Source organism: Podarcis erhardii, assembly GCF_964252035.2.
Source record: "Podarcis erhardii genome assembly, chromosome: 1".
In the NCBI taxonomy this organism is placed as follows: Eukaryota; Metazoa; Chordata; class Lepidosauria; order Squamata; family Lacertidae; genus Podarcis; species Podarcis erhardii.
Window position 1 is genome coordinate 114,822,027 of NC_138497.1, and position 26,414 is coordinate 114,848,440.

At 45.2% G+C, this 26,414-nt stretch overlaps 1 protein-coding gene across 5 annotated transcripts in view; it reads right to left on the bottom strand.

The window, feature by feature from the left end:
* ITPRID2 (ITPR interacting domain containing 2) overlaps positions 1–26,414 on the bottom strand; it is a 70,984-nt gene that overhangs the window by 16,142 nt on the left and 28,428 nt on the right. For all 5 annotated transcript variants that reach the window (XM_081858488.1, XM_081858487.1, XM_081858489.1 and 2 more), the window contains 4 exons: positions 24,796–25,004; positions 22,628–23,307; positions 14,938–15,010; positions 1,380–1,471 (listed from right to left, as the gene is read on the bottom strand). In XM_081858488.1, coding sequence (XP_081714614.1) covers positions 1,380–1,471; positions 14,938–15,010; positions 22,628–23,307; positions 24,796–25,004 — 1,054 coding nt within the window. The remainder of the gene's footprint in view (positions 1–1,379; positions 1,472–14,937; positions 15,011–22,627; positions 23,308–24,795; positions 25,005–26,414) is intronic.

The window sequence follows — 26,414 nt, forward strand, 5'->3', positions numbered from 1 at the left end:
GTTTGCTGCCTTGAGCTCACTGGAGAAAAGGTAGAATATAAACATGGACAATATATTTTCTGCCACTTAAAAAAGAAGAAGAAAAATACCAAACATTATTCTACTCCTTAAAGAAAAATCTGTTTAACAGCAGAGGGCACTAATTTATAATATTTTGAGGTAAGTCATCTTTCGCAATTCAGTCTGGATCCCTTTCCATTTCTTACAGAGAAGCTTGTTGCTCATGCCAGCAGAAAGGGCTGGAAGTGCACAGGAAGAGACCGGACAGGCAGTCTTTTAAAAACTTCATGGCACAAGCAAAGCTTGCTTTGCTCAAGCTAACATTACAAGTTTCCTGCCTTTCAATGCCTTCATTCACACAAGCAGAATGTTACTCATGATATTACAGCATTTTACTGCTTGTGAACATAGTCATATACCTACAAAATACCATATTTTTGCCCAGATCAACACCAACGACTGTGGGGAGGGGACTTGCACATCGATGTGATTTTATCCTGCAAGGCAGATGAGCCCTAATACTTATTTTATAAGCAGGTCAAAGCCTAAAACATGGACTTTTAGTTTATCTTCGGGCTGATTCCATTTCTTGATGCATGCAACAAGGACCAAAATATACATTTGCAACAAGGACTGAAGTATACATTTGCAGCAATTCTTAGAAAGTTTTATGCTTAGTAAAAGAAGTACACCTACATATAACCAGCGTAGCATCAGGATAAAAATAATTTTAAAAATGTAGTCAAAAAGAAACAAATAGATTTGTGTAGGGATTTACACAAAATTGTGCAAATGGTGAAATAGGGTTGCCATGTGTCTTCTTTTTCAGGAATAAAATTTATGTCCAGGTAGATTTTTTAAATTTGCCAAAATATCTCTGGCTATTTTTTCTGGATGAGACATAGGCATAACTGGTGGCTGAAGACTTTTCTCTACTCTTCTCCTGCCCCCCCCCAACAGCAATATATCACAGCTTCTATAGCCTACATATAGCAGGGGTATTGAAAATGAGAGTCTTTATAGCATCTTCTTTTTTGCTCTTCAAAATACAGTAACCCTACAAGCAGCATTGCTGGCAGTGATATTTTTTTAGAAGAAGAGGTGCCAGAACTCACCATGAACACCTCCCTTGTTCTCTTTAGAATGGCAATGGGACCCACCTGAGAGGGGCCGGAACTGAGTTCGGCCGAGTTTCGGCTGAAAGAAACACCCTGATTGGTGGCAATAAAATGAGGACAGCTTCATGGCTGTAACGTTATTGTTACTCAGTCACCAAGAGCCAATAAAAACCTTTAAAATATGCCTAGGACTTTATATATCTCTCCCCCCAAACATGTACGCATTGGGGGGGGGGGTTGGTAAAAAAAGAAGGTTTGTACCTGCAACTGATTCAGCAAGAAGCAGTCTGTGGAAGAATCCTCGGCAAAACCACTGCTGTCAGAATGCTGACTTGCCGATCGTAAGAGCTGGTCTGCGAAAGCAAGAGAAACCAAGAGGTTCAAACAAACTTGTCTGCAGTAGATATTGTGAAGCAACACAGACACAAATCTGCATTTAGCTATAAAGAGCAGAACTGCGATGTTTGGCCTGTTCCATCCCAAAGGTTGTGATTTGAAACAGTTTCCCCAAATCACACTGCCAGAACGAGAACGCAAAAAATTTCTTTTGGTAGTATGAGAGGAGCCATCTTTTGTGTGAATTCCAGGACAGGCATTGTATAGTTTAGGTAGACACTAATAACCCTCTGGGTTCCCCCCTCCCCTTCCTTCCTGGAAAAGCAGTAACTCTCCAGTTACAGCCTGTAGAGACTTAGAAAATTCTGGTCCACGCACAGGTCTACACTATTTGTGACCCATGGAGCCAACAAAGTCAACCAAACACATGGGGTCTCCCATCAGCAATTCAACCAATGTTTGCTGTCTGGGATACAGAAGCAGGGACTGTCAAACATTGGGCAGGCACAATATACACGGCAGGAGGCTGCTTTCAGCTTGGTACAACACAAGTGGTGCTGACCTGGTCTAGTAGGAAGAGCTTACAGATTTCTGCTGATTTACTGTATTTCCATTGGCTTCAGTGTGATTTGCTCAGTTTAAACAGGCCGACTTAAGTCATTTGCAGATCTGTGTGCAAGGTCAAGTGTCTTTCGAAACTGGAGACATCATGAAATTGAATTCAGCAGACAAATAAAGCAGTCCAAATATCCTGCTAAAATAATTAATTAAACCTGCTTCTTGCCCACGAGTGACTCAAACCATTAAGAACATTATCTGTGCAGCCGCCCCCCCCCCCCCGGGCTCCATGTTCTTAAGACATTCTGGTGTATATAACATAATGTTGAGATTGGCTTTTGGATTTATTTCCTTGTACTTTTCCTCCCAATGGGAGCATGCAGCAACTAAACACGATACAAGATATCACAATCGTAACAAGCAATAAAATACTGTTTAAAAACACATACATCAAATCCTGCAAAACAAAACAGCAAAAACAGTCAGCAAAAGCAAGGTTGCCATATCCCCAAAAGAGAAAATCCCCAAAAAGTAAAAGTTTTTTTTGGGGGGTTGTGGATTTTTAAAGCTTTTTTTTATCACCCTACTTGCCATATATCTGAGTTTTCCCGGACATTTTGCTGATACAGCAAAAATTCCGCCTGGATGCCATTTTTGACACCCAATTCCCAGATGTGTCCAGACATATGGCAGCCCTAGCAAAACTACTGGTCTGTAGACAGGCGTCCCAAACTGAAATTCCTCTTGCAAAACTAAGGAAAACTTTCATTGTTTCTAAAAAAGATCCATCGCATCCTGGTCACTGTCTCTTCGAGCTCCTGCCATCAGGACGGAGATACAGGACGATGAAGACAAGAACGAGCCATCTCAAGAACAGCTTCTTCTCCAGAGCGATCTCGGCCCTGAATGGGAAACCTGGACTTTGAAAGTCATCTAATCTTCCTTGCTGTATTATACTGTATTGTTTTAATTAGTGTTTTTATAGTTCTGATTTTGAGTGGAGTGCCCTACCTGGGTGGATGGAGCAGCCAAGTAATTTCGTTGTCCCCGAGAGGGGGCAATGACAATAAATTTATTATTATTATTATTATTATTATTATTATTATTATTATTATTATTATTATTATAAAACTGCTGGACACACTGCCTTAGTGGTGCAGGCTGCCATGCTCCCAACCATCTCTTAGCTTATGTAGTTTCAGCCATCAAGGAGGCAGTATGCTGAGTACCACTACCTATTTAGTGCAGACTGGCATTTAACATGCAAATGCCCAATTACATCTGGCTGCAGTGGAGGACATCACAGAAATCCAAGGAAGCTCAGCATCCTTCCTTAGGAAGCATCTGCTTTGCATGCAAAAACCCCTCACGTTTAACTCCTGGCATCTCCAAGTAAGGCTGGTAAAGACTCCTGCCCCAAACCCTGGAGAGTCATTGAGAGTTAGTACAGACCAGTGTTGTTGGACTACAATTCCCATCATCCCTAATGTCAGGGAACTGCCATCGGAGAGACAGGTAGTGGACAGGCTACAGGAGAATAGGAGAGAATCTGCAGTAGAAGAGGGAACCAGCAGGGGGAGTGCAGGAGTCACAGCGGAGGGGAGGCTCTGGGATGCTTCCAGTGAGAGTAGTGGAGAGGTAACGGGACCCCCGTTGGGAACGCCCACCCTTCGCCGGAAACTGTCACGCAGAGAGTCTCGAAAGCGCATGTCTGTCAAAGAGCTTTTATGTTGGCGTAAATTCCGTAGACGCCCACTGTCAGATTCTACCAGCGACTGACGGAGTCATGCTTTGGGGGCTCCGTTAGTGCATCGGTTTGGATGACCAGCCAAACCCCAGAGGGATCAAGCTTTTACGCACAAGCAGCACACTATCCCACCACAGCAATCTGACAGTCATTGAAAGCAGCTTGTGCAAGCAGAAGGCATCATGAGCGAACCATCCGGAACCGGAGGAGCAGGAGCGGGAGCTGGCGCAGATCCAAGCCTGGAACAAAGGTACAGGGCGTTGGAGGTCCAGCTGGCACTGCAAACGGCGAGGCTCGAGGAGAGGAGGGCTCAAGATGCAGATAAGGGGAAGACCACCCCACTTGCCAGACGGGTGCCTGGACTGGTGCAGAAATTTGGGGGGGATCCCCGGAACTATCAAGCCTTTAGGACAGAGATGCAATATGCACTCAATCTACTGTTTGATGACTTCCCCGACGAGAACTCTAGAGTGGCGTACGTGATTGGCCATCTAGAGGGAGGGGCGAGGGACTGGGTTCGGCCCCTGATGGCAGCCAATAATGAAATCTTAAAGGACACAATGAAGTTTTTCCGCGCCATGGACTTGATGTTTTCCAGCGAGATCGAGCAGGGAGTGGTGCGCAGGCAGTTAATGGCGTGTAAACAGGGGAGCCGATCTGTACGTGAGTACTGGACTGAGTTCACCATGCTGATTCATAGACTTGGGTGGGACCTTGCTAGTGAACCTATTCAAATGCTGTTTGAAGAAGGTCTCTCTCCGGCAGTGAAAGATGAACTTTCCCGGGCGCCTAGGGCGGAGTCTATGGATCAGCTGACTAAATCAGCGCTGTCCATTGGGGCACGCCAGGAAGCTAGAGCTATGGAAAAGCGGGAAGGAAAGGGGGAACGTTGGAAGGACTTCCGCATTCCAGAGATTCCGGAGCAGCCTTTCCCGCCAGCAGAGCCGATGGAACTTGGAACAGCGCGCGCGCGCGCAGTTTCAAACACCAGTGAAGGGCGGAAGAAGGAGGGAAAGAGCGGCAAGAGATGCTATCTCTGCCAGCAGCCAGGTCACTTTGCCAGAGTCTGTCCGCAAAGGAAGGAATGGCAAGGGATGGCGGGAACTGTTGGGGGGAAGGAGGAAGAAGAAATCACGGAGCCAGTAAAAGCCAACGCCTGGTTGCCAACATCAGGGCACAGCAGCCAGGCCAGGGAGTAATGAATGTGCCCACGCCGGAACCTCCAAGACCAGCGCTTGTGATAGAGGTGTTGCTGGAACTGGCAAACGGACACCCACTGAAGATAAAGGCGCTATTGGATTCAGGTAGCTCATGTAATTTCATGAGCAAAGAGTTTGCAGCTGCACACCAAATACAGACTATCCCATTGAGTAAGCCTTTGCAGGTTACCACGATTGATGGGAGGGAGCTGTTGGGAGGAGAAGTGAGCCAACAGACTGTACCAATGATAATGAGGGTGGCACGACACACCGAACTGATAGCGTTTAACGTAGCCACCTTGGGAGGAGCTCCTATTATCTTGGGTATGAGCTGGCTGGCGCTACACGATCCGCTAGTAGGCTGGCATCAGAGAGTGGTTTCCTTTGGATCAGCACATTGCCTAGAACACTGCAAGGAGGGAGAGGCTCAGGCAGGCGCCAGGGGCACTCTAGCAGGGATGGAAGTGATGGACAAAGGGAGGGTGCCACCACAATACGCTGACTTGCTTGACGTATTCAGCGAAAAAGAAGCAGATAAACTGCCCCCGCACAGACCCTTTGATTGTCAAATTACCTTACTCCCAGGAGCACAATTGCCAGTGGGCAAGCTGTATGCAATGTCAGACAGTGAGATGCAGGAGTTAAGGGAGTTCATTGACAAGAATCTCAAGCGAGGTTTCATCAGAGAGTCACGAGCGGTGGGGGGCAGCCCAGTGTTCTTTGTGGACAAAAAAAACACAGGCAAGCCCAGGCTTGTATGTGATTTCAGGGCCCTAAATGCAGTGTCAGAACCAGTGACTTTCCCTATGCCCAGAATTGATGACATTCTAACACGGGTGAGAAAAGGGAAAATTTTTACCAAGCTGGACCTTAGGGGGGCATATAACTTGATACGTGTGAGAAAGGGGGATGAGTGGAAGACCACTATGTTCACCCCCTTGGGGGCCTTTGAGTACACCGTTATGCCTTTCGGATTACAAGGGGGCTCCGCCTGTTTTCAATCATTCATGAATCACGTCCTGGGGCCACTGCTCTACAAGAACTGCGTAGCGTTCTTAGATGACGTTCTGGTGTACTCAGACAATGAGGAGCAGCATGTGCGAGATGTAAGAGAGGTACTGAGCAAGCTGCGAGAAAACCGGCTGTGGGTGAAACTGGAGAAGTGTCAGTTTCATACCAAGGAGGTGGAATTCCTGGGGTACCGGTTGTCTGACAAGGGATTGGCCATGGATCCCAGCAAGGTTCAAGCGGTACTGGAATGGAAAACACCAAAGACCAAGAAGGACGTGCAAAGGTTCCTGGGCTTCGGAAACTTCTATAGGAAGTTCATCAAAAACTTTGCCCATTTAACAGCGCCCATCACGGATTGTCTTAGTAGCAAAAAGAAATTTGTTTGGACGGGAGAAGCGCAACAAGCGTTCGAACGCTTAAAGCAGGCGTTTGCGTCGGAAGAGCAACTCTTGCACGTGGATCTACAACAACCAATGAGAGTGGAGACTGACGCGTCAGACCGAGCGGTGGGGGCCGTTCTTCTCCAGCCGGGAAAAGATACGTCTGAATGGAGACCGTGTGCATTCTTCTCGCGGAAGTTGAACAAATCAGAGAGGAACTACACAGTGTACGACCGAGAACTGCTCGCCATTCATGAAGCATTCCGGAAATGGCGGCACTTGCTGATTGGGGCGCAGCACAAGGTTCAAGTCCGAACTGACCACAAAAATCTGGAATACTGGAGAACAGCCCGAGTGCTGAACCAGAGACAAGTGAGATGGGCCCAGGAGTTCTCCAAATTCCACTTTGAGATTCGTTACGTGCCCGGCTCCGAGAACGTGAGGGCGGACGCTCTTTCCAGGAAACCTGAGTACTTAGAGGGGGAGGGAGCGCCTGAGGCAAGGCATGTAATCCCTGAAGACCGCTGGGTGTGTGGGGCGGCATTGGTGGGGCAGAGGGAACTGATAGAGGGTACGGAGAACGATGAATACGCCCAAGAGAAACTCAGAGAGCTCCGGAGGACAGAGGAGAACACAGGGGGGTTCGAAGAAAAGAACGGGGCGTTGTATTACAAAGGGGCACTGTACATACCCGACGGGGAACTGAGGGGCAGAGTACTCAAGCAGTTGCATGACAGCCCCACAGCGGGACATTTTGGACAGCACAAAACCATGTGGTTGGTTACCAGGGAGTTTTGGTGGCCCAAGGTGAGGGAGGACGTACGGGAATATGTCAGGGGTTGCGACAGGTGCCAGCGAGCGAAAGGAGAGAGGGTGGCGCCAGCGGGGCTATTACAACCCTTACCCACGCCCGAAAGGCCATGGGAGGCAGTATCCATAGATTTTATGACGGACCTGCCAAAATCCAAAGGCAAAACAGCTGTCATGGTGGTGGTAGATCAATTAACCAAGATGTGTCATTTTATAGCTTGTTCACATGCAGTCACAGCGGAGGAAACCGCCAAGTTGTTTGTAGAACATATTTTCAAGTTGCATGGCGCCCCCTTGAGGGTGGTCAGCGACAGAGGGAAACAATTTACTTCCAGGTTCTGGAGGAAACTTATGAGCTTACTGCACGTAGAACTCAATTTCTCAACTGCCCGGCACCCAGAAACCAATGGGCAAGCGGAAAGGGCAAATGGGGTTTTACAACAATACCTGAGGTGTTATGTAAAAGACAGAGAAAATGATTGGGTGGATAAGTTACCTCTAGCAGAATTTGCCTACAACAACGCGGAGAACGTGTCCACAGGGATGAGTCCCTTCCTGGCAAATTATGGGTGTCACCCCCGGGCATTCCCAGGAGAGGGAGGGGAGAGGTGGAGCGTGCCGGCGGCGGAATATTTTTTTGAAGAGATGGAGGCGATCCACCGTCAGCTTCAACTTAACTTAGAGAAAGCCAAGGAAGAATATAAGAAGCAAGCAGACAGAAATAGGAGGGAAGGTGAAACTATAAGGGTGGGGGACCGGGTGTGGTTGTCCACCCAAGGGCTACCGTTCAAGGGCGGGAGTAAGAAATTGAGGCCCAAAAGATTGGGACCCTTTGAGGTCATACAGCAGGTCAACCCAGTGGCATTCAAACTCAGGCTGCCCAGTCACATGAAATTACACCCAGTATTTCACAGGTCATTACTGTCGCCGTACCGAGAGGGACGCGAGTGGGGGGAGCGTGAGAGAGAGGCCACCCAAACGCCCGTGATAGAAGAGAGAGAGCGCGACATGAACGTGGCAGGAATCATTGATTCCAGGTGGAAGGGGAATCAGGTGGAATATCTGGTAGAATGGGAGGGGGAAGCAGAGTCGGAAAACACTTGGGTACCAGCAGAGGTAGTCAATGACGAGGTTTTAATAGAAACATTTCATCAGCGTTTCCCAAGAAAACCGCAACCCGTGGCTCGATTTAGAAGGGAACACTTTGGGACCACCGATGAGGAAGGAGAGTTTGAAGGGTTCCCAGAGTCAGGGGTGGGTGAAGAAGCCGACTCCGACGAAGAAGAGGAAGACGGGGAGAGAGACGGTACGCCGTGGCTGGAAGTGTTAGAATCCTCGGACGACGAGGAGAGTTCCTTCAGGGGCTTTCCGCCCTCACCGCCAGTGGGAGAGGAGGCGGGAGGGGGTGAAGGGGGCCCTGGGGGGGAGGTGGATGTCAGGGAACTGCCATCGGAGAGACAGGTAGTGGACAGGCTACAGGAGAATAGGAGAGAATCTGCAGTAGAAGAGGGAACCAGCAGGGGGAGTGCAGGAGTCACAGCGGAGGGGAGGCTCTGGGATGCTTCCAGTGAGAGTAGTGGAGAGGTAACGGGACCCCCGTTGGGAACGCCCACCCTTCGCCGGAAACTGTCACGCAGAGAGTCTCGAAAGCGCATGTCTGTCAAAGAGCTTTTATGTTGGCGTAAATTCCGTAGACGCCCACTGTCAGATTCTACCAGCGACTGACGGAGTCATGCTTTGGGGGCTCCGTTAGTGCATCGGTTTGGATGACCAGCCAAACCCCAGAGGGATCAAGCTTTTACGCACAAGCAGCACACTATCCCACCACACCTAACTAGCAGGGCCAGTGGTCAGGGGTGGTGGGAGTTGTGGTCCAACAACATCCAAGTTTGAGAAACAATGGTACAGACAATAATGAGCTAGGTGGACAGTCTGACTTGATATAGGCAAGCCTCCTATGTTCAGATGTTGGCAATGGTCACATGTAACTGCGTCAATGGATGTCGCAGGATTTAGTAGGTGTCCTTGCAGGCAGGCTGTGTCCTGCACGGGGCAAACCTTTAGACATTTCACAAAGTTCTGTTATAAATAAAATAAGCCACAAAGAGGCATTTTACAAGACAGGTCTCAGGATTCTATGGGGAATTAAAGTGCACAGCTAGAGTAAACATTTTGGCAGGATCCAACTGGAACTCCTCTTTTCCCCTCCCCACCTAAATCGCTTTAAGAAACTGTATAATTTATAAGGAATGGCTGAAAAACGGAGCAGTGCAGTTTCTTAAAAGGTTGATGAAAGGTTTTTAAAGGTTCCGTGGAGCTGACAGTCAGTACACTTCTTACAAAGTTGCACATGAAAGAAATAATAACAATTAATCCATCAGGAGCTCTCAAGAGTCTTACAGAGCAGATTAAGTCAAGAAAGCCTTTTAACATTTGAAGCTGGTTCAACTTGCTGCTCATGAGTGTTAATAATTTGATGACTTCACACAAACGTCGTTCAGAGCAGCGGCTACTTTTAGGGGCAAGCTTTCCAACTGAATCGGCTCTCCTGTTAGAAGGTGTTTTAAATTGGCAACGCCTGCAAGTGACTGGACTTGGGAACTCAACTCACAAAAGATATGCCTTATCGTCAAGCTATGGCTCCTCCACAATAGACAAGGGTGACAAAAGTATTTAGTGGTGTTCATTTTTTAATTTTTAGAATGTTTATTTGCAGATATAACAAAAAGAAAAGGAGAAGGGGGACATTTAAAATATTTTTTCCACCAGCCTCAATTTAAACATATAGATTAATATAAGCAGTCCATACGTCTGAATAAGTATCTAAATGAGATTGCTTATTATAAGCCCTGTGCTCAACTGTAGAAAGGGCAGTGAAATCTTCAGACCACTGAGTAATAGATGGTGGCCTTGCAAAGTAGTAATTGCAAGTTTTTATTAGGTTGGCCTTTGTGAACCACCAAATAATTTTTAAAAAAGCATTACGAACAGTAAAATTAATACCTGCTTTATACCTGAAGGCCCAGTGTGAGCAACATTCAGAAACAAATAGTCAAAACATTTTCAAAAGAGAGAGAAATGCTCTTATTGGCTGCTTTAAAGGGCACACGAACTCAAAAACACACTGAAACTCAATCCAACAAATTCACATCAGCAAATTCCCCTTTGTAATAATTCTTATCATACATTCCTATCCACTAAACAAACTGGCTTGAACCTGTTACGCCTTAGTCAATTTTGCATTCTGCAGACTCAGATCTAACCCTGAAACCAGAAAAACAGGAGCGAGTTAACGGCATAGCAGTGTCCTACTTGACCCTTAACTTGGTTAGCGGTGGAGGAGCAGGGTCTTCACTTGCAATTTGTTTATCCCCTGAGGAAACCCTTGGCCTCCAGGTGTTGGTGGAATCCAGAGTCCATCATCCCTAATTGATGGCTGAGGCTGATGGGAGTTGGAGGGCCACAGGTCCCTCATCTTTGTATGTAAGGCTTTTGGCAAGTTGGCTCTTCTCCACTGCTCAACTAAAGAGAGCTATATAACGTTGACAACCATATAGACACTGTCTTCCAAAACACCTCAGGGAAGCAGAGAGGAACAGCTGGTGGGCTCAGGAGGAAAGAGTGGCGGGTTGCTACTGCTGCACCCCAATATCTGCTGGTTAGCAGGGTCAAGTCTTGATGGCACCCTCTAGCTGAGAGGTTCTCAGATATCTAGGCCTTGAAGAACTGCTGGCCCTGCGTATTGACCTGTTTGTGTACTGAAGTCTGCACACATATCTGTAACTGTTGTATTAACTACCTCCTAAAACGGGAAGCAACTGTGCTAAAAATAAAGAAGCAACACCTCCCAAGAAACTGAAATATTGGTCAAGAACAACAACAAAAAATAATTGTGGCAATCAATTATTTCACATTTCCAGTGGAAACTTTGATCTCCTCAGCTGAAAAACGCTTGTAAATCCATCCCAGAAGCTGAATACTGGTATAGTAGAAACCCAATGTAGTGTATGGTTAGGACTTGGGAGACAAGGGTTCATATCCCCATCCAGTCATGAGCTCATTTGGTGACCATCAACCAGTCCCCATCTCTCAGCCAAACGTACCTCAAAGGGTTGTTGTGATAATGAGACGAGGAGGGAAGAACCACGTATACCATGACCTTGAGCAACTTAGTGGCAAGGCAGGATACAAACGTACAAGGAGTACTTGTAATACCAACAAGTAGGTAGCCGTGTTGGTCTGCCGTAGTCAAAACAAAATAAAATAACTAAAATAAATAAATTCATTCCAGTAGCACCTTAGAGACCAACTAAGTTAGTTATTGGTATGAGCTATCGTGTTGAAAGCTGATACCAATAACTAACTTAGTTGATCTCTAAGGTGCTACTGGAAGGATTTTTTAAAAAAATAAAAATAAAATGTTTTTTATTTTTTTAAATGTTATTTATTTTATTTTGTTAGTAATATCAACATAAACCCTTTAAATGGATAGATAAAATAGGTGATGCTATTTTATCTATCCATTTAAAGGGTTTATGTTGATTGCAGTTGACTTCTGAGCTTTCAAGACACTTGGGTGCTCAACTTCTCTCTCAATCTGCCAGAGACTTGAGAGCTGGGGTTCCAGAAAGAACATACCAACTGTTACTTATGGGTTTGTTAAACCCACCCTCTTCTTCAATGTTGTGCTCACGGTTTTCCCCAACCATTTTATCTCTATGACAACTCTGTGAGGTAGGTTAGACTGAAATGCAGCAACACTGGCCCATGGTCACCTAGTGAGCTTCATGGCCAAGAGGGGATTTAAACCTTGATCTCTGAAGCCTTACTCCAGTGATGGCCAAACTTGGCCTTCCAGCTGTTTTGGGACTACAATTCCCATCATTCCTGACCACTGGACTTGTTAGCTAGGGATGATGGGAGTTGTAGTCCCAAAACAGCTGGAGGGCCAGGTTTGGCCATCACTGCCTTACTCCAACACTGGCACACTAGCCCCCCTAATACTCATGTTGCTCCAAGGTCAAGCCATCACAGAAGAAAGGGGTGAGGGGCAGGAAAGGGGTGCCTTCCCTGAAATGAGCTTCCTCCAATTAACTAGCATTGCACACGCCAGACATTTCAGCAGCACTTTCATTTTTATAGTGCAGAGCAAAGGTATCTTTTTGTTCCAGTCATAGGAAAGAAATCCAGAAAGCAAAGTATATCTCCATTCGGGTTACGTAATAACAAATGCCGGTGCTGAACACACCAGATAAACTCATTTGGGTAAAATGCATTACCTAAAAAGTACATCATATCATATGTACAGGAAGATTGTTCTGCAATATTGTTTTTTCAGCCAACAGATGATTATGAAAAATGATTACATTAAGCTTTTTTCTTTTTAAGCACAATTCATAAAGAAGGCAGTGACATTAAAAAAAAAAAAAGCTTGCATTTGTGCATGGCACAGTAGTTGTAAAATGCAGCAGTGTTTAACATAAAAATCCTAAGAATGGGTTGCCCCCATGCTTGTAAAAAAAAAGACAAAGATTATAAAAACAATCAGATATTGTACGTTTCGCTGCGTGCCTGCTAAACATGTTTTTCAGACTGCAGTAAGTTACAAAAAGCAACAGTGACCTTCTCCTTGGAGGCACAATGCCACCAAAAATGTATTACAAGTGCATAACATTCTGTGCTGAAGAGCACAACACTGGTATGGGTATCAAAGCAGGCGTTTAAGAGTCACAAGCTACATATACGAAAGGTGCATCTGGACTCCTGTTTTGTTACTAACGGGCTTTGGAAACAGGCGGTGGAAAACAGGTTGATGGAAATGAGATAACATCTTGCAATGCAAGGCTAGGGCTTTCATGTGAGCCTGAACCAAGGTTGAAGGACTTAAGGACTCGGAGAATTAATAAACAAAACCTGGGTCTGATAATAAGCTGGTTGATTACTAAACAGGAGCACAGGGCTCTCAACTCAAAGGGCACACACTCACACAAGCATGTATGTACCTAAATTCTGTTGTCAGCTGCACATGCACATGGCATCAGTGTTTTTCCCCCCCAAAATTTGAGATCAGTAGCAAAATGTTTTCTGTATTGAAACTGGAAGCACAGTTCACTCTATATGTCTATTTTCTTTATATTGCATAGCAACTTCTAAAGTACATTCAAAAGTTACATGCATGCAATGAACAATGCATTTTCTTGATCAGCTCCCTGAATGGTGGGCAGATATCTTTGCCACACTGCACAAGAACCCAGTTAATTTGGCCTCCCAGGATCCCACCCCTTTTCCTTGCTCAGACAGGGCTCAGGAATCAAATGGTGCTTTCCTGTGATGCATTCTGGGATTCTTTCATGTCCATCAGCTGTATAGTGCAGGCTGGGAATCCTACACTGCCCTTGCTTTCATCCTTTAGGCAATACCCTTGCCCATATATTGGCAGAGAAAGAGGGGGATAAATCCGCTCCACTTCCCAGTGGGGAGGAGTTGTGGTGGACCGCGTGACCACCCACTCCCCACCAGGGAGGGACACCTTGTCCCCCATTGCCTGGGGGATCCCGGCCACGTCAGAGCCCGGCCAGCCAACCCACTGGCTGGGGAGGGGCGTGGCTGAGGCCGTTTAAATGGAGGAGCGAGCCAGAGGACTTCCTCTTTGTCTCGCTTCCTCAATCACCCACCCTCCCTCCCTATTTTGCAGGTTAGGCAATGGCCTTGCTATGGACTTTGGTTGGTCACCTTGGTTGTCCAAGGGGCCTGGTAGGAATTTTTCCACTTGGCAAATTGGCACTGGCCACTTGGTTTTCACCTACTTCGTAGCAATCGTCACAACTTTGTTAGGGTTGCGGTTAGGCATTGCTTGACCTTGTGTGGGGGAGGGGAGGTGTGGCCATCACCTGCCCCTCCATGCTTAAGGGTATGCTGTTAAAGGAATCCGGGGACATTGATCTAGTCTGAAGCCCGGCTGGGGGGCTAAGGCCTTGACACGACCCCGACGGAAACACCAGGGGGAGCTTGAGTTGGTTCGCATCAACAGGGCTCCCCCTACCGGTGGCTTACCCTTACTGGACTTCCTGCACAATGGGCAGCAGTCAGATATAGTCAGGTCCAATCAATGCCAAAGCCAATACCGCTCACATTCTGTAATTTCAATAAAGTTGTGGCCAAAATTTGCCCAATAACATAAACCTAATATCCGTGTCCTTGTGTGAGTTATTTCCAACGAGGGGGTGGCTGCGGGGTCTCGACATGCAAATGCTGCACCGTGAAAACAGACTTACTAGGGAAGAATCCCCCTTGGAAACAGTGGAACTTAACATGTGCAGAGGACTGCAGTGGAAGACAATCTGTGTGGTCAAAAGTACGAGGCTTCTGTACAGTCAGCAGTCTGAAGGGCAGTAAAATGCTGGATGTACCACACAATTCAGGTTGAAAGAGTTTGTAATTTTAAGGTTTAAAATTGTCATTTCAAATGACAGGGCTCCGTTATAAAAAAGCAAAGCAAAACACAACCTTTCAGTTTCTCCGACACAGAGAAGCAGAACCATTCATTGAGGTTAGAAACGTGATTCATCCTCTCTCATTTGAAGTGCCACTTCACAAGGGGAACACTATGATTTGAAAGCTGGCAGAGAAGCAGACAAGGATCTTTTGGGTGGGCTGAAATTTAAGAAGCTCCCAAGTGCTTGCATCAACATGTCAATGGGCACTGTCAGAAACAAATGGGGCTGTGCCAGAGCCGTTTCAGAGGGGGCCAAAAAGAAAGAGGAGGGAAACCTACTCACCTTTTTTAGTCTTGGCTAAAGCCAGCTGGCTCATGTTAAGAGCATGTGGAATCTCTCCTTCTGTACTTTGAATCTGCAGTAGGAATAAAATCAAAGCATTTTTTGAGTCATGCCCAACAGACAGTTATGCCCACTGATCAACATAACTAGCTACTTAGCTGATTCACAATCCAACGCAATCAAATTTGGCAATCCAAAGCAAACGTTCATGCTGTTTATCACTAGTATATCCCTTTCAGACTTCCTGCAGCAGAAAATAAGTACTTAAGCTGGAACATGCAGAACATGATATATGTGGAATATAAAGACACCATATCAGTATTCCAGGGGGCAATTAAGGTTTTGGTTTTCTTTTTTTTTCTTTTTTTTAAAGAGAAATGTTGTATAGAAAACACAATCATCTCCAAAAGAGCTTTTTGTTTTTAGGCAAGAATGTTTAAAAACAAAACAAACAACAACAAAAACAACAGGTAGCTGTGCTGGTTTATTGATGAAGTAACACAATTATCATTATTTAGACCAAACAAAAATAATAAAGTTAATGACAGCTAGCTTGTGAATTTCACTAAAGTCTTCCCCAAACGCTGTGTTTAAAAGGGTGGAGGGAGACATTGTTCATAAAGGGTATTGTAGAGGCCCCAGCTGCAAATCTTCTGATCTTAAAACCACTAACATGTTGCAGAGGTTTCTACCATGCCTCTAACAACAACTCCCATCATCCCTGACCACTGGTCATGTTGGCTAGGAATGATGGGAGTTGTAGTTCAACAACATCTGGGGACCCACAGGTTGAGAAAGGCTGGGCTAGAGCATAGTGCTGACAGTGCCAAGTCTGCAGGTTTGATCCCCTTATGGGACAACTTCATTTTCCTGCACTGCAGGGGGTTGGACTAGATCAGTGTTTCCCAAACGCGGGTTTTTGGACTACAGTTCCCATGAGTGTTTGAAACTTCCATTGTTCTAGGTGCATTTTGTGACAGGGAATTTCATTAGTGTGAGCAGTTTCTGAGCTCTGGGCTCAGTACTGTGCCTAAGATTTGCAGAGTGGAAGGAAAGGAGGACCTTTCTCTACCTCCCCACTAGCAGCTACTCTCTGAAGACTGGAGAAGAGACCCTCTTAAGAATATTAAGGGGGTGGGCATGGGAAGGACAAGACCCCGTGAAAAACAAACATAATATTTTAGCTGCAATTTGTTCATTTTCAGCTTTTTATTTTTGTTATAAAAAAGCACACCTAGACATTCCATTGTTGCGCCCATAACCTAGGTTTAAGGTGCCATTTAGCTTCCAGCTTTCATATCTGTTTCTAACACTGATTCCCATGATCCCTGACTGCTGGTCCTGCTAGCTAGGGATGATGGGAGTTGTAGTCCAAAAACAGTGGGAGACCCAAGTTTGGGAAACACTGGACTAGATGATCCCGAGGTTCCCTTGCAGCTCTATGATTTTATGATTCTATAACACCACATGGTAGGTTTATTACCAAAGTAATTAACGCCACAGACAAGGCCTGACATCACCTCAAAACATGATCCAATGTCAGCTGTCAAATCATGACTAATCTGGCCAGTAGATTCAACCCAAAACATTTAAATAGGCAGCACTACAGGTTTCACAGCTCACATTTCCCTCTATAAAGTTCTATTTGGTGTCAGAGACTATGTTGCAAGGCAGGCTGGCCTGCTAGCAGGAATGGGGAGATGTAGCACAAAGCAGCTCCTTTGTTTAAACAGCAAGAAAGCTGCTCTAAATTAATCGCTAAATAAGCAGTTCTCATGCAACTTCCCACCACCCAGGAACAAAGAAAAACTAGACAGGAAAGGTTTTGTTCAAGGGGGGAAATGTCTCTTTTCTTGTTGCACAAAGCAAGAGAGCCACCTCATCGATAAAATTATATATAAAACCATCCCAGATGTAAGAATCAAATTAAAATTTCAAAATTAATTAAAAAAGAAACCACACCACCAGTTGCAATCAATCTAAAAGATGAATGTGACTACTATTTATTAGCATTCAACAGGTTTTGCAGGTGAAGTTAGCTTTGCCCCAAGGTAGAATGAAACTGCAGTCACCTCTGTTTAAATTCCCCTAGTTCTAGTGAGTTATTGCTAGCCATTCTTTGGAGAAAGCCTTGTAACCAGCTACAACACAGCTGCCAACTTTTTGGTGTGGCAACTGAGGGAATAATTATGCCTTTAAGCAAACACATCCTCCCCAACCCAAACAAGGGAGGAAGACATCCCACAAGCTAATCTAATCACCCCACACAAAGTGGCAATTGCCTCAATTGCGATAAGATTATTAATGTGCTCAACTGATTGGGAGATGCGTATCATCACCAATGTGGTATACATCACAATTCTTGTTTAATTCATATAAGAATAGGATACAGTATTCAAGAGTGTGACTAGGAACGACACACTGAGTGTCAGCTTCATTCCATCTAGAGTGTCAAACTGAAAGCACCCAATCCAGAGCAATGCAAAATGGAGACTATAGCAAGGATAGGCAAATGTTTACTTTTCGAGGGCCATGCTCTCTCAGTGTTACTTTGTCAGGAGCCACATACTGATAAGTCAGTGGAGCCACAGTCAAAAGTAGCTGGGCTTTTCTTTCTCTTTAACCCTCCCTTTCCCCTCTGTTTCTCCCTCTCTTTGCCACCCACATGAAATTTCCTGTTCTTGTCTCCAAAAGCTGAGGCTGCTGAAGAGACCAGAGACCATCTTGGCTGTGCGCTCAGGAAGACCTGTTCCCTGCCTTGTGGGCCTTTTCCACTTGGCCTGGGAAGGACTGACTCCAACTACAAAAGCTGAGGCTGCTGAACAGACTCTTGGGCTGGGGTGCTGTGGTGGTGGGGGGGTTTGTGGGGAGGTATTTTGCATTTTTATTTTGGACCTTATTGTGATTTACGTGGAAATTGTTTGGTTTGGTTGCGTATTTGTAATGTTTTATTTATTTTTTTACAACTACTTTTGTTGTATATATATTTACATGTTGCAAGCAGCCTTGAGCATGGTTTAAACTGTGGAAAGACATGTATGTATGTATGTGTATGTATGTACAATGGCTGAAGCTTTACCCCATGTTAACATTTTGCCAAAAGCTGTACTAGAAGTAGCAGGTGCCAATTAGATGATGTAAAATTAACTGAGAGTCCTGTCCAAACAATTAGCATCCATGCCAAAACCATCTGCTATCCCCAAGTTTGCATATACATTGTTCATTCTAGCAATTTTCTCTGAACTACTGAAGCCCAGACTCTTGGGAGAGAGGGGGCCCCACCAAGAATAAACTTTTTTAAAAAAGGCTATCACACCCTCTCAGTCGAAATCTGCTCATCGCTTGCCAGAAAAACTGTATTGTCTAGTTTCGTCTAGACCCATTATGATGGCAAAGGTTACTCTATGCAAGCGTTTGCAAGAAAACTACGTATCTGCGTGGCCTGCAAAGGCGCCTTAAGAGTGTAATCTTATCCGTGTCTGCTCAAGAAATAAGCACTACTGAATTCAGCCGCACTTACTCCCATTTAAGCACATATAAGATTGCAGCTTAGCAACAGCGCTACCTAAACACAAAAACATCTCTTCATTGTTAAAAAAGAACTCTGAAATCCAGGACACAGCAAACTATAAATAGCCATTCCTTAAATTACAGAGGTTATATGCAAACTGTAGACAAGCTACGAATACAAAACTTTCTTCCGTTACATTTCATCTAAAGGTAGCAAACCCTGAACATTGTAACACGTTTAGTCAGTGAGAGAAGAACCTTCATATTCTGGAACATAGCTTTGCTAATCTTCATATGAAAAGGTTTAATACCAATTACTATTGTCTGGCAGAATATTCTGGATTTTTCCAGAAGTGGGTGGATTCCCCACAACTTCCAAATCCCCAAATTTGAGCTTATGGTCAACATGGGTTTGGATAGCCTGTATAATTTGTTGTCACTAACAAACTTGTTATTTAAACATATCTGAATCAGTGCTTCAAGCTGCAACATCATTTTATTCACCAGCCATCATTTTACGTAATATGCGGTCATTCAGAGTGGCGTTTCTTGCTCCTGACTACTTCCCTCAAGTAAGCAGGGCAATGAAGTAACTGTGCCCATTGCAATAACCTCTGTGTCACACAGTCGTCTCCAGTCACGTTCCCCAAAGTGATGCTGCCTATAAAACAAAGTGTGATCTTTAAATTACTAAGGCTGGTATTAAGAACTGCAAATATTTATGCCAACTTGTTTAAGTAAAAATCCATCTAGGTGAAGGCAACTAGACTTGTTCTCTCCCTTCTCAAGTGGCCAGTCTCCACATTTCACAACTGACCAACTTTCAGACATTTCCTCAATTCCAAGATGTTCTTTGGTGATAAAGCTGCTTGCTTTCTCTTTTCTCACACAACAAACTCTGACTTAATACTGGTTTATTAAAATAGAAACATTCAATATCAAAGGACTTCCTCTTAGGAAACCAGCGTATTTTCAAAATATCAAGCTGAGGCATTGTGTCCCTGTTATCACAGCTTAAAAAGAATGGATTAAATGCTATTGAAAGAAAACTGTTTGAGCTTTGTCCAAGGAAACAAAATGGGGGGTTTTTGTTTGCATTTTGTCATAATGCCATTCCCTCTCCCCACCCCACACCCCTGGAAGGCTAAAGGGCAGGAAACCTTGAATCTTACATCACTGCACCAGCACAGCACACAAGACAAATTCCAGATGTGCCCCCAGCAGTGCCATTTAGTGAATCCACAGTGGGTTCACAGTTCTGGTGCAGGTCCTCACCAATTTTGTGGGTTTGCCATGGTGGCAGAAGACAATAGTAATGCCACTGAAATCTGTGATGGGCACCTGCCATTTTGACTTTTCCACCGTGCCCTGGCAGAACATGGCAGGAAGACCCCAACTCAAATATAGGTGGGTGGGTCTCTTCCAGGGCCCTGAATCCTGCCTGGAAGCTTTCTGACCATTCCACATGCTGGCACCAGCCCTGACACAGGGATTTGGGCCCAATTTGCCATGTCTAACTTGAAGGTGAAAAGAAGAAACATGTTCTTCCAAGCAGTTATTCTGAGGAACTGCGCACAGAGGCAGCAGAACTGGCTGCCCCTAACAGAGGCTTCCTTGGAACAAGACACAAACCTCTTCTGGGAATGGGAGATTTGGGCTTGCAACAGCCTTTAATCATGTAATCTCACAGCGTAACAGGAACTCTCTTGTGGTTATACGGCAGCCTGGATGAGAACAGACTCCCCCAACCCAGCAGCCTCCCCCCCACCCCCCAAAATGCCTGAATCATAGCTCCAGTCATCTTCAGCAAGCATGGCCAGGGATGATCGGAGCTATAGTTCAAATCATCTGGAAAACACCAGGCTGGACTAGAACATCTAGACAGACGGACAAGGAATGCAGAAAGAGAAAGCTGCTGCACAAACGAGTCTCAAAATTCTACTCGTCTTCATAATTGACCACCACTTCTTTGCCAAGGCACACTGTTGCATAGGGCTGCCATAAGCCTGGGATTTCCCAGACATATTTGGGATATGTCCATCAAAAATAACGTCCGGGTGGAATTTTTGAAAAGCGGTAAAAACCCGGGCGTATGGCAACCCATTCCAGAAGTGTCGATTTTTCAGCAAATCTCCTTAAAAATAGCAGAAAACTTTCAAATTTTTTGGAGATTTTGCAAACAAAAACAAAACCTCAACAACTTTGCCCAAAAAGGCTCAACAAACTTTTGTGTCCGGATTTTCACTTTTTGAAATATGCATTGCATTGCAAGCCAATAACCAGATCCAGCCACTTTTTCAACTTCACTGTGATCACAGCCAAGTTCACAGTATGGCCCTGAGTCCTGCCACCCCATCTAATTAAAAACAACAACAGAATTCTATATAAATCTCAGTGTGCATCAGAAGCAGCCGTGGTGGATTTAAATCAGTGCCGCCGGGGCTAATGGCAAAATGCTAGAATAGTCGGGAAAGGCAAGGTGCAACTAGAGTAAGTAGAGAGCAGAAAGCTCTCTGCGGACAGGCAAGACCCAGGTGAGTGAATTTAGTTCACCCTCAGTATTAGAAGTCCTCCCCCATTCCCAGAGCCTTGCAGTTTCAGCAGCCCCACAAAGCAGTGCCTCTTTTTAAAGCCCCTCTTTGCAAACAAAATGAAGGTTAGAACCTCTTCGCAAAAACAAACTCATTCCTGAATCTTCTAAGGAAAGTCACTTGAAAAAGCTGGACATCCAAGATTTGCAACCCTGGAAGAAAGCCTCTCTGACTGTAGCTGCACTGAAAATTCCCAGGGATATAATATGCTACATATCATTGTCTAGCACTAGTATCAGAATTTACACTGTGTTAGTGACAGGTTTACTTCAATGACATTTTTTTAAAAAAAACCACCACAACACCACACATGCACATGCACACACGCAAAACAGCTTAATGCAGTTTCCTACAGAATCAAATACATATTGAAAAAGCTCATCTCACAAGCCTTTCTGCTACGGTCTGGCTTTTCGGAGGCGTTGCCTTGGTCTACTTGCTCCCGTTGGGTACACTTAAGCTTCTTGTGTTCCCACCTTTCTATTTTTTCCTGGTGGCATTTTTGGAGGGGGAAGGACCAGATCATTTGTCATCACCCGCCCTTGCCTGGACCCCAGGATCAAAGCCCCGCCAGCATTTGTACCCTGCAAACTTGCAACCGCCGCCCAATCCACCCCTCTGCGCCTCCTTAGCCAATATCAATATGGGACATAGACTTGAGAGAATCGTGATTGGCTGAGAGGGCAGAGGCCAGGGCTCCCGAGGAAACATTGCCCTGACTCACTCCCACACTGGCTATCTTGACAGCAACAGACTTCCTAAAGGAGCCCCAGGATAGCACGGAAAAACCTGCAGGAATGTAAGCTTGCCATGCGATGCCTGACGAAAACATGCCAAAGCAATGCTTGGGAAGAGGCAGACCAGAAGGCTGCTGGGCACTCCCAGCTCACACTCATTGTTTCATAAGCATTTTTAGAAAAACAAATAATTTTTTTAAAAAGGAATTGCCTCATTCCTGCTGGGAAAAGCTGGATTTCCCACTCCTGTCGACTTATATACCTCTAACCAGAATGCAGATGTTTATTTAGCAAGAATTTGTCATCATTTCAGCACATCAGCTGTACTTAAGTTCGCTGGTGCTTCCTAGTAGTCATGATGGCTATATGCTACCTCTAGATCAAAGGAGCATACAAAACTGGGTAATGCTGGGTGATATCTGGTTTTCAAGATTGTGAAGTATCACCAGCTAAACATTGCAGTATACTGATATATCATGATATCTCAAAGAAGGATGGAGCTACGTGGAGGCATTGGCTGGCTTCACGGTTTTTCCCGCATCATGATTTTTGCCGGCACCTGCTCTTGTGATTCGCTGCCCCCCTGCAGGAGGCAGGGGAGAGCCGAGTCGGCAGAGTTAACATGGGCTGCAGGAATCGAGAGAAACACTGGCTGGCTTTACGGTTTTCCTCACCTTGTGATTTTTGCACAGCACACACACACCACGATTCACGACACATTGCCAGGTCAAAAATTACGAAACCAGTATCACGATATGGGCTTCAATCCGGTTTTGGATGATATATTGATATATCGCTCAGCCCTAGCGTAGGGGACCAAGGAGGACTTTGCACAAATGCCTTTCCACTTACCTCTTCCATCTCAAACGAGTCCTTCTGCTGCAACATGAGATTGGCAATGGATGGGTTGGCTATTGAAGCACAGCGCTGTTTATCCAACACGGGAGCAGGAGTTATTTGCTGTTCGGCGTTAACTTCGAGCCCAGAACTGGCTGGTGCTAGCGCATCGCTCTCGATACTACTGGATGTTGTAGCAGCAGCTTTCTCATCTGAATGATCAACCGAGTCCTTGCTTTCAGGAGGCACAGTACCATCTCCTTGCTTTGCATTCATGCCAGAAGAAATTCCTGAAGCACTGAGACCCTGAGCCGCAGTGGACTGGTTGCTTGGCATCTCCTCTTTTACCGTAGCCAGCAGAGAAGCTTTGAAGTGTTTTGGCGTTTTGGGATCATTTTTCGCCTCCGCTTCTTCAGCCCCACTTTCGGCTTTCCCCTTCTCAACTGGTGAGGTGGTAGGGCTGCCAGCCCCTTCTCCTGCCTGCGGGCTCCCGTACAGATTGAGTTTAGACAAGGTCTTGATGAAACGGCTCGCCGTGTTGCTCCGTGTCAGAGGAGGAGGGCTGGGTGCCTCTTTGCTGGAAGCGGTCGAATTCATGCTCCCAATTTTCTGCAGCGGAGTGCCAGAGACTTGGGAGTACAAGGAAGAGAATGCATTGGCCACCGTCGTGAGCACTTCAATTTGACGAAAGCGGCCTGGCAAAAGGACAAAAAAACAAAGAGATGACAAAGAGAACAATGGGAGGCATTGTAAGAGTCAATAATGAAGCTGCTTGGAACTTGCAAAGGTAAAAACAAACACATAGCAGGCGAAGAATTGCTAACCCTCAAATGTCTCTGTCAAAAAGTACCCACAGCCTTGGGCTTTTCCAAAATTCAATTTTTTAAAAAGCCAATCATTTTATTTTATTTTTAAGAACAGTTGTTTGTTACTTTGTACTCCAAACTACCGCATTTCATTTTCAAAATGTCATCTTGACTATTACATGAAAAAGGAAAACACACACACACACAAAATGTTACTGCCAATAGGCTAGTCTTTAAATCACTTGTGCCTTTCAAGTTACACAAACTATACATTTTGGTTGTATCTAGCAAAGTTCTGGTGAAATTTTTCAGGAGGAGAGAGAGGTCAGCATTGGCCCTTTTCACCACCTTTGCCCACCCAGGTCCCTGCCCCCTTAACTCACATCCACCCCTCTCAAAGTGGTTTCATGTTCTTTCCTCTGAATCCCACCATCACCATCACAATAATAATAGTAATAATAATTTTATTATTTATGTGCCACCTATATTACTGGGTAGCCCCAGCCACTCTGGGCGATTCCCAACAAAGTATTAAAAACACAATAAAATGTCAACCATTAAAATCTTCCCTGAGTCAGATAGTTGTTTATTTCCTTGACATCTGATAGGAGGGAGTTCTACGGGGGGGGGTGTCACTACCAAGAAGGCCCTCTGCCTGGTTCCCTGTAGCTTCACATCTCACAGTGAGGGAACCTCCAGAAAGCCCTCGGTGCTGGACCTCAGTGTCCAGGTTGGACCATGGGGGTGGAGATGCTCCTTCAGGTATACAGGGCTGAGGCTGTTTAGGGCTTTAAAGGTCAACACCAACACTTTGAATTGTACTCAGAAACATACTGGAAGCCACTGTAGATCCTCTGCTCTGTCATCTGTGGTCAACTGCCTTCAAATAGGCACTATGTGTCACTATGGAATAGGGGTGAGGACCCACTGATGGCCTTCCAGTTGTTATTTGGTTTCCCAGATATAAATCATTCAGCATTTTGTTAGGGAAGTCCATTTAGAGTCCATCTGCACTATACATTTAATGTAGTACCACACCACTTTAAATAGCTGCAGCTTCCCCCCCCCCCAAAAAAAACACACACATCATCATCATCATCATCATCATCATCATGGGAACTGTAGTTCATTAAGGGTGCTGAGAGTTGTTAGACCTCCCATTTCCCTCACAAAGAACGACTGCTAAACCACTAGAAGTTTTTTGGGGGAAGGCTCCTATCAACACTGCAGCCTGAACAAACTACAGCCCCTATGATTTAAAGTGGTGTGATCCTGCTTTAAATGTGTACTGTAGATCGGGCCCCAAACACTCGCTCCTGAGGCCATCAACATGACGCCAGCAATTTTGAAACCGTGCTCTTAATTTAGTATACATACTGGTCAATGCAAAATTCGGATTTTCCACTTCCATGCGCTGCAACTGGGCATTTAGAAACACTTTGATATCTATCCCCCTGGCAAAGGACGACGAATTGAAAAATCTTGATGGAATCTTAGAAGCAATATCTGGTTCATCACGGCCAAATCCAAGATTGTAGAGGACCTCTTCAGGATCTTCCTCGTACAGTTCGAGGAGTTCAGATACACTAGACAAAAACAAAAACACCCCATGATTGCTTTCCACCCTTTTTCTTTCTTTCTTAGATATGATTTCTTCCTTTCGGACAAGTACAGTGGTACCTCGGTTTACGAACTTAATCCGTTCCGGAAGTCTGTTCTTAAACCAAAACCATTCTTAAACCGAGGTGTGCTTTCCCTAATGAGGCCTCCTGCCGCTGGTGCCCTTCCAGTGTTTGGATTCCGTTCTTAGACCGAGGTAAAGTTCTCAAACCAAGACACTATTTCCAGTTTTGTGGAGTTTGTAAACCAAATCATTCTTAAACTGGACTGTTCTTAAACCGAGGTACCACTATACAAGCAAGAACTACATCCTGGTTAAACTGAAGTCCTCTGATTAAAACAGATGTAGGCTATGGTTCTAAGCATTTCAAGGAGATGAAATTATTTTCTGGGAGTCTGCAAGGTTTACTTCCAAGAACATGTGTGGAGGAATGAGGAACTGGACCTGTCTGAGACCACAACCCTCTTCAGGTGAGCGCAAAAAATAAGAAGTTGCCATCACCCTTCTGCACTTGTGGAGGCCGCCTACACATTTTGGAGCCCCGGTTTTCCTGGGTTCTAAAGTGCACAGGGAGCCTTCACAAATGCAGGAGGCTACTCACTCCAGACCTTAGCCTTCCACAAGTTGGAAGTTGGATGGGAAGAGTGCCTGGGGGAAGAGACAGAACTAGCATGCTCATCTGCACTGCCCGCCCGTGTTTTCTGAAGTCTTCATTGAACTGGAGGTGGCATTCGATAGCCATCTCCGGCTTGCTGACTTGAGAGGAACTTCAAGATCAAAGCAAAACTTGCTTTCAAGGAAATGTGTCTAGGCTCGGTATGTGAATTTAATGCTTCAGTCCCCAGTATACCATTTCAGAGTCTTGGGGGTTTTGAACATGCTTCTGAGACAAGTGCTATCTACCACCTCAAAAGCAAGTTTACAATGCAATCTTGGGCACATCTACTCAAAAGAACATCAGAGCAATGGAACCAATGCCCAGGGGTGAGGGTTATGTGACTACAGTTTCAACTCCAGATAATTCAACTTAACTGGTTTATGCTTTGGACAGCAGAAGTAGCCAAGGTACATAGCATTATCTAGTCTCCACTACAATAGATCTTGTAACTGGTTATGTAGTAGTTCTAGTGTGTGTTATGCTGTTCAAAACAATGCACATCTTTCTCATTGGTCCTTAGAAAAAATCCTATGGAAACACAGAAGTATAGCCAGGCTCATGTGTAGCATCTCATTCAGGTACAAATTGGGAGCTATTTCATCCTGTAAATGGGTGTGCAAGTGAAGGGGCCTAATCCAGCTTCCTGTCCCCAGGTACTTTGCCCCCACCCCACCTCTGACTCAGAGAGGGGGAAAGTGAGAGTAAGATGTAAAATGG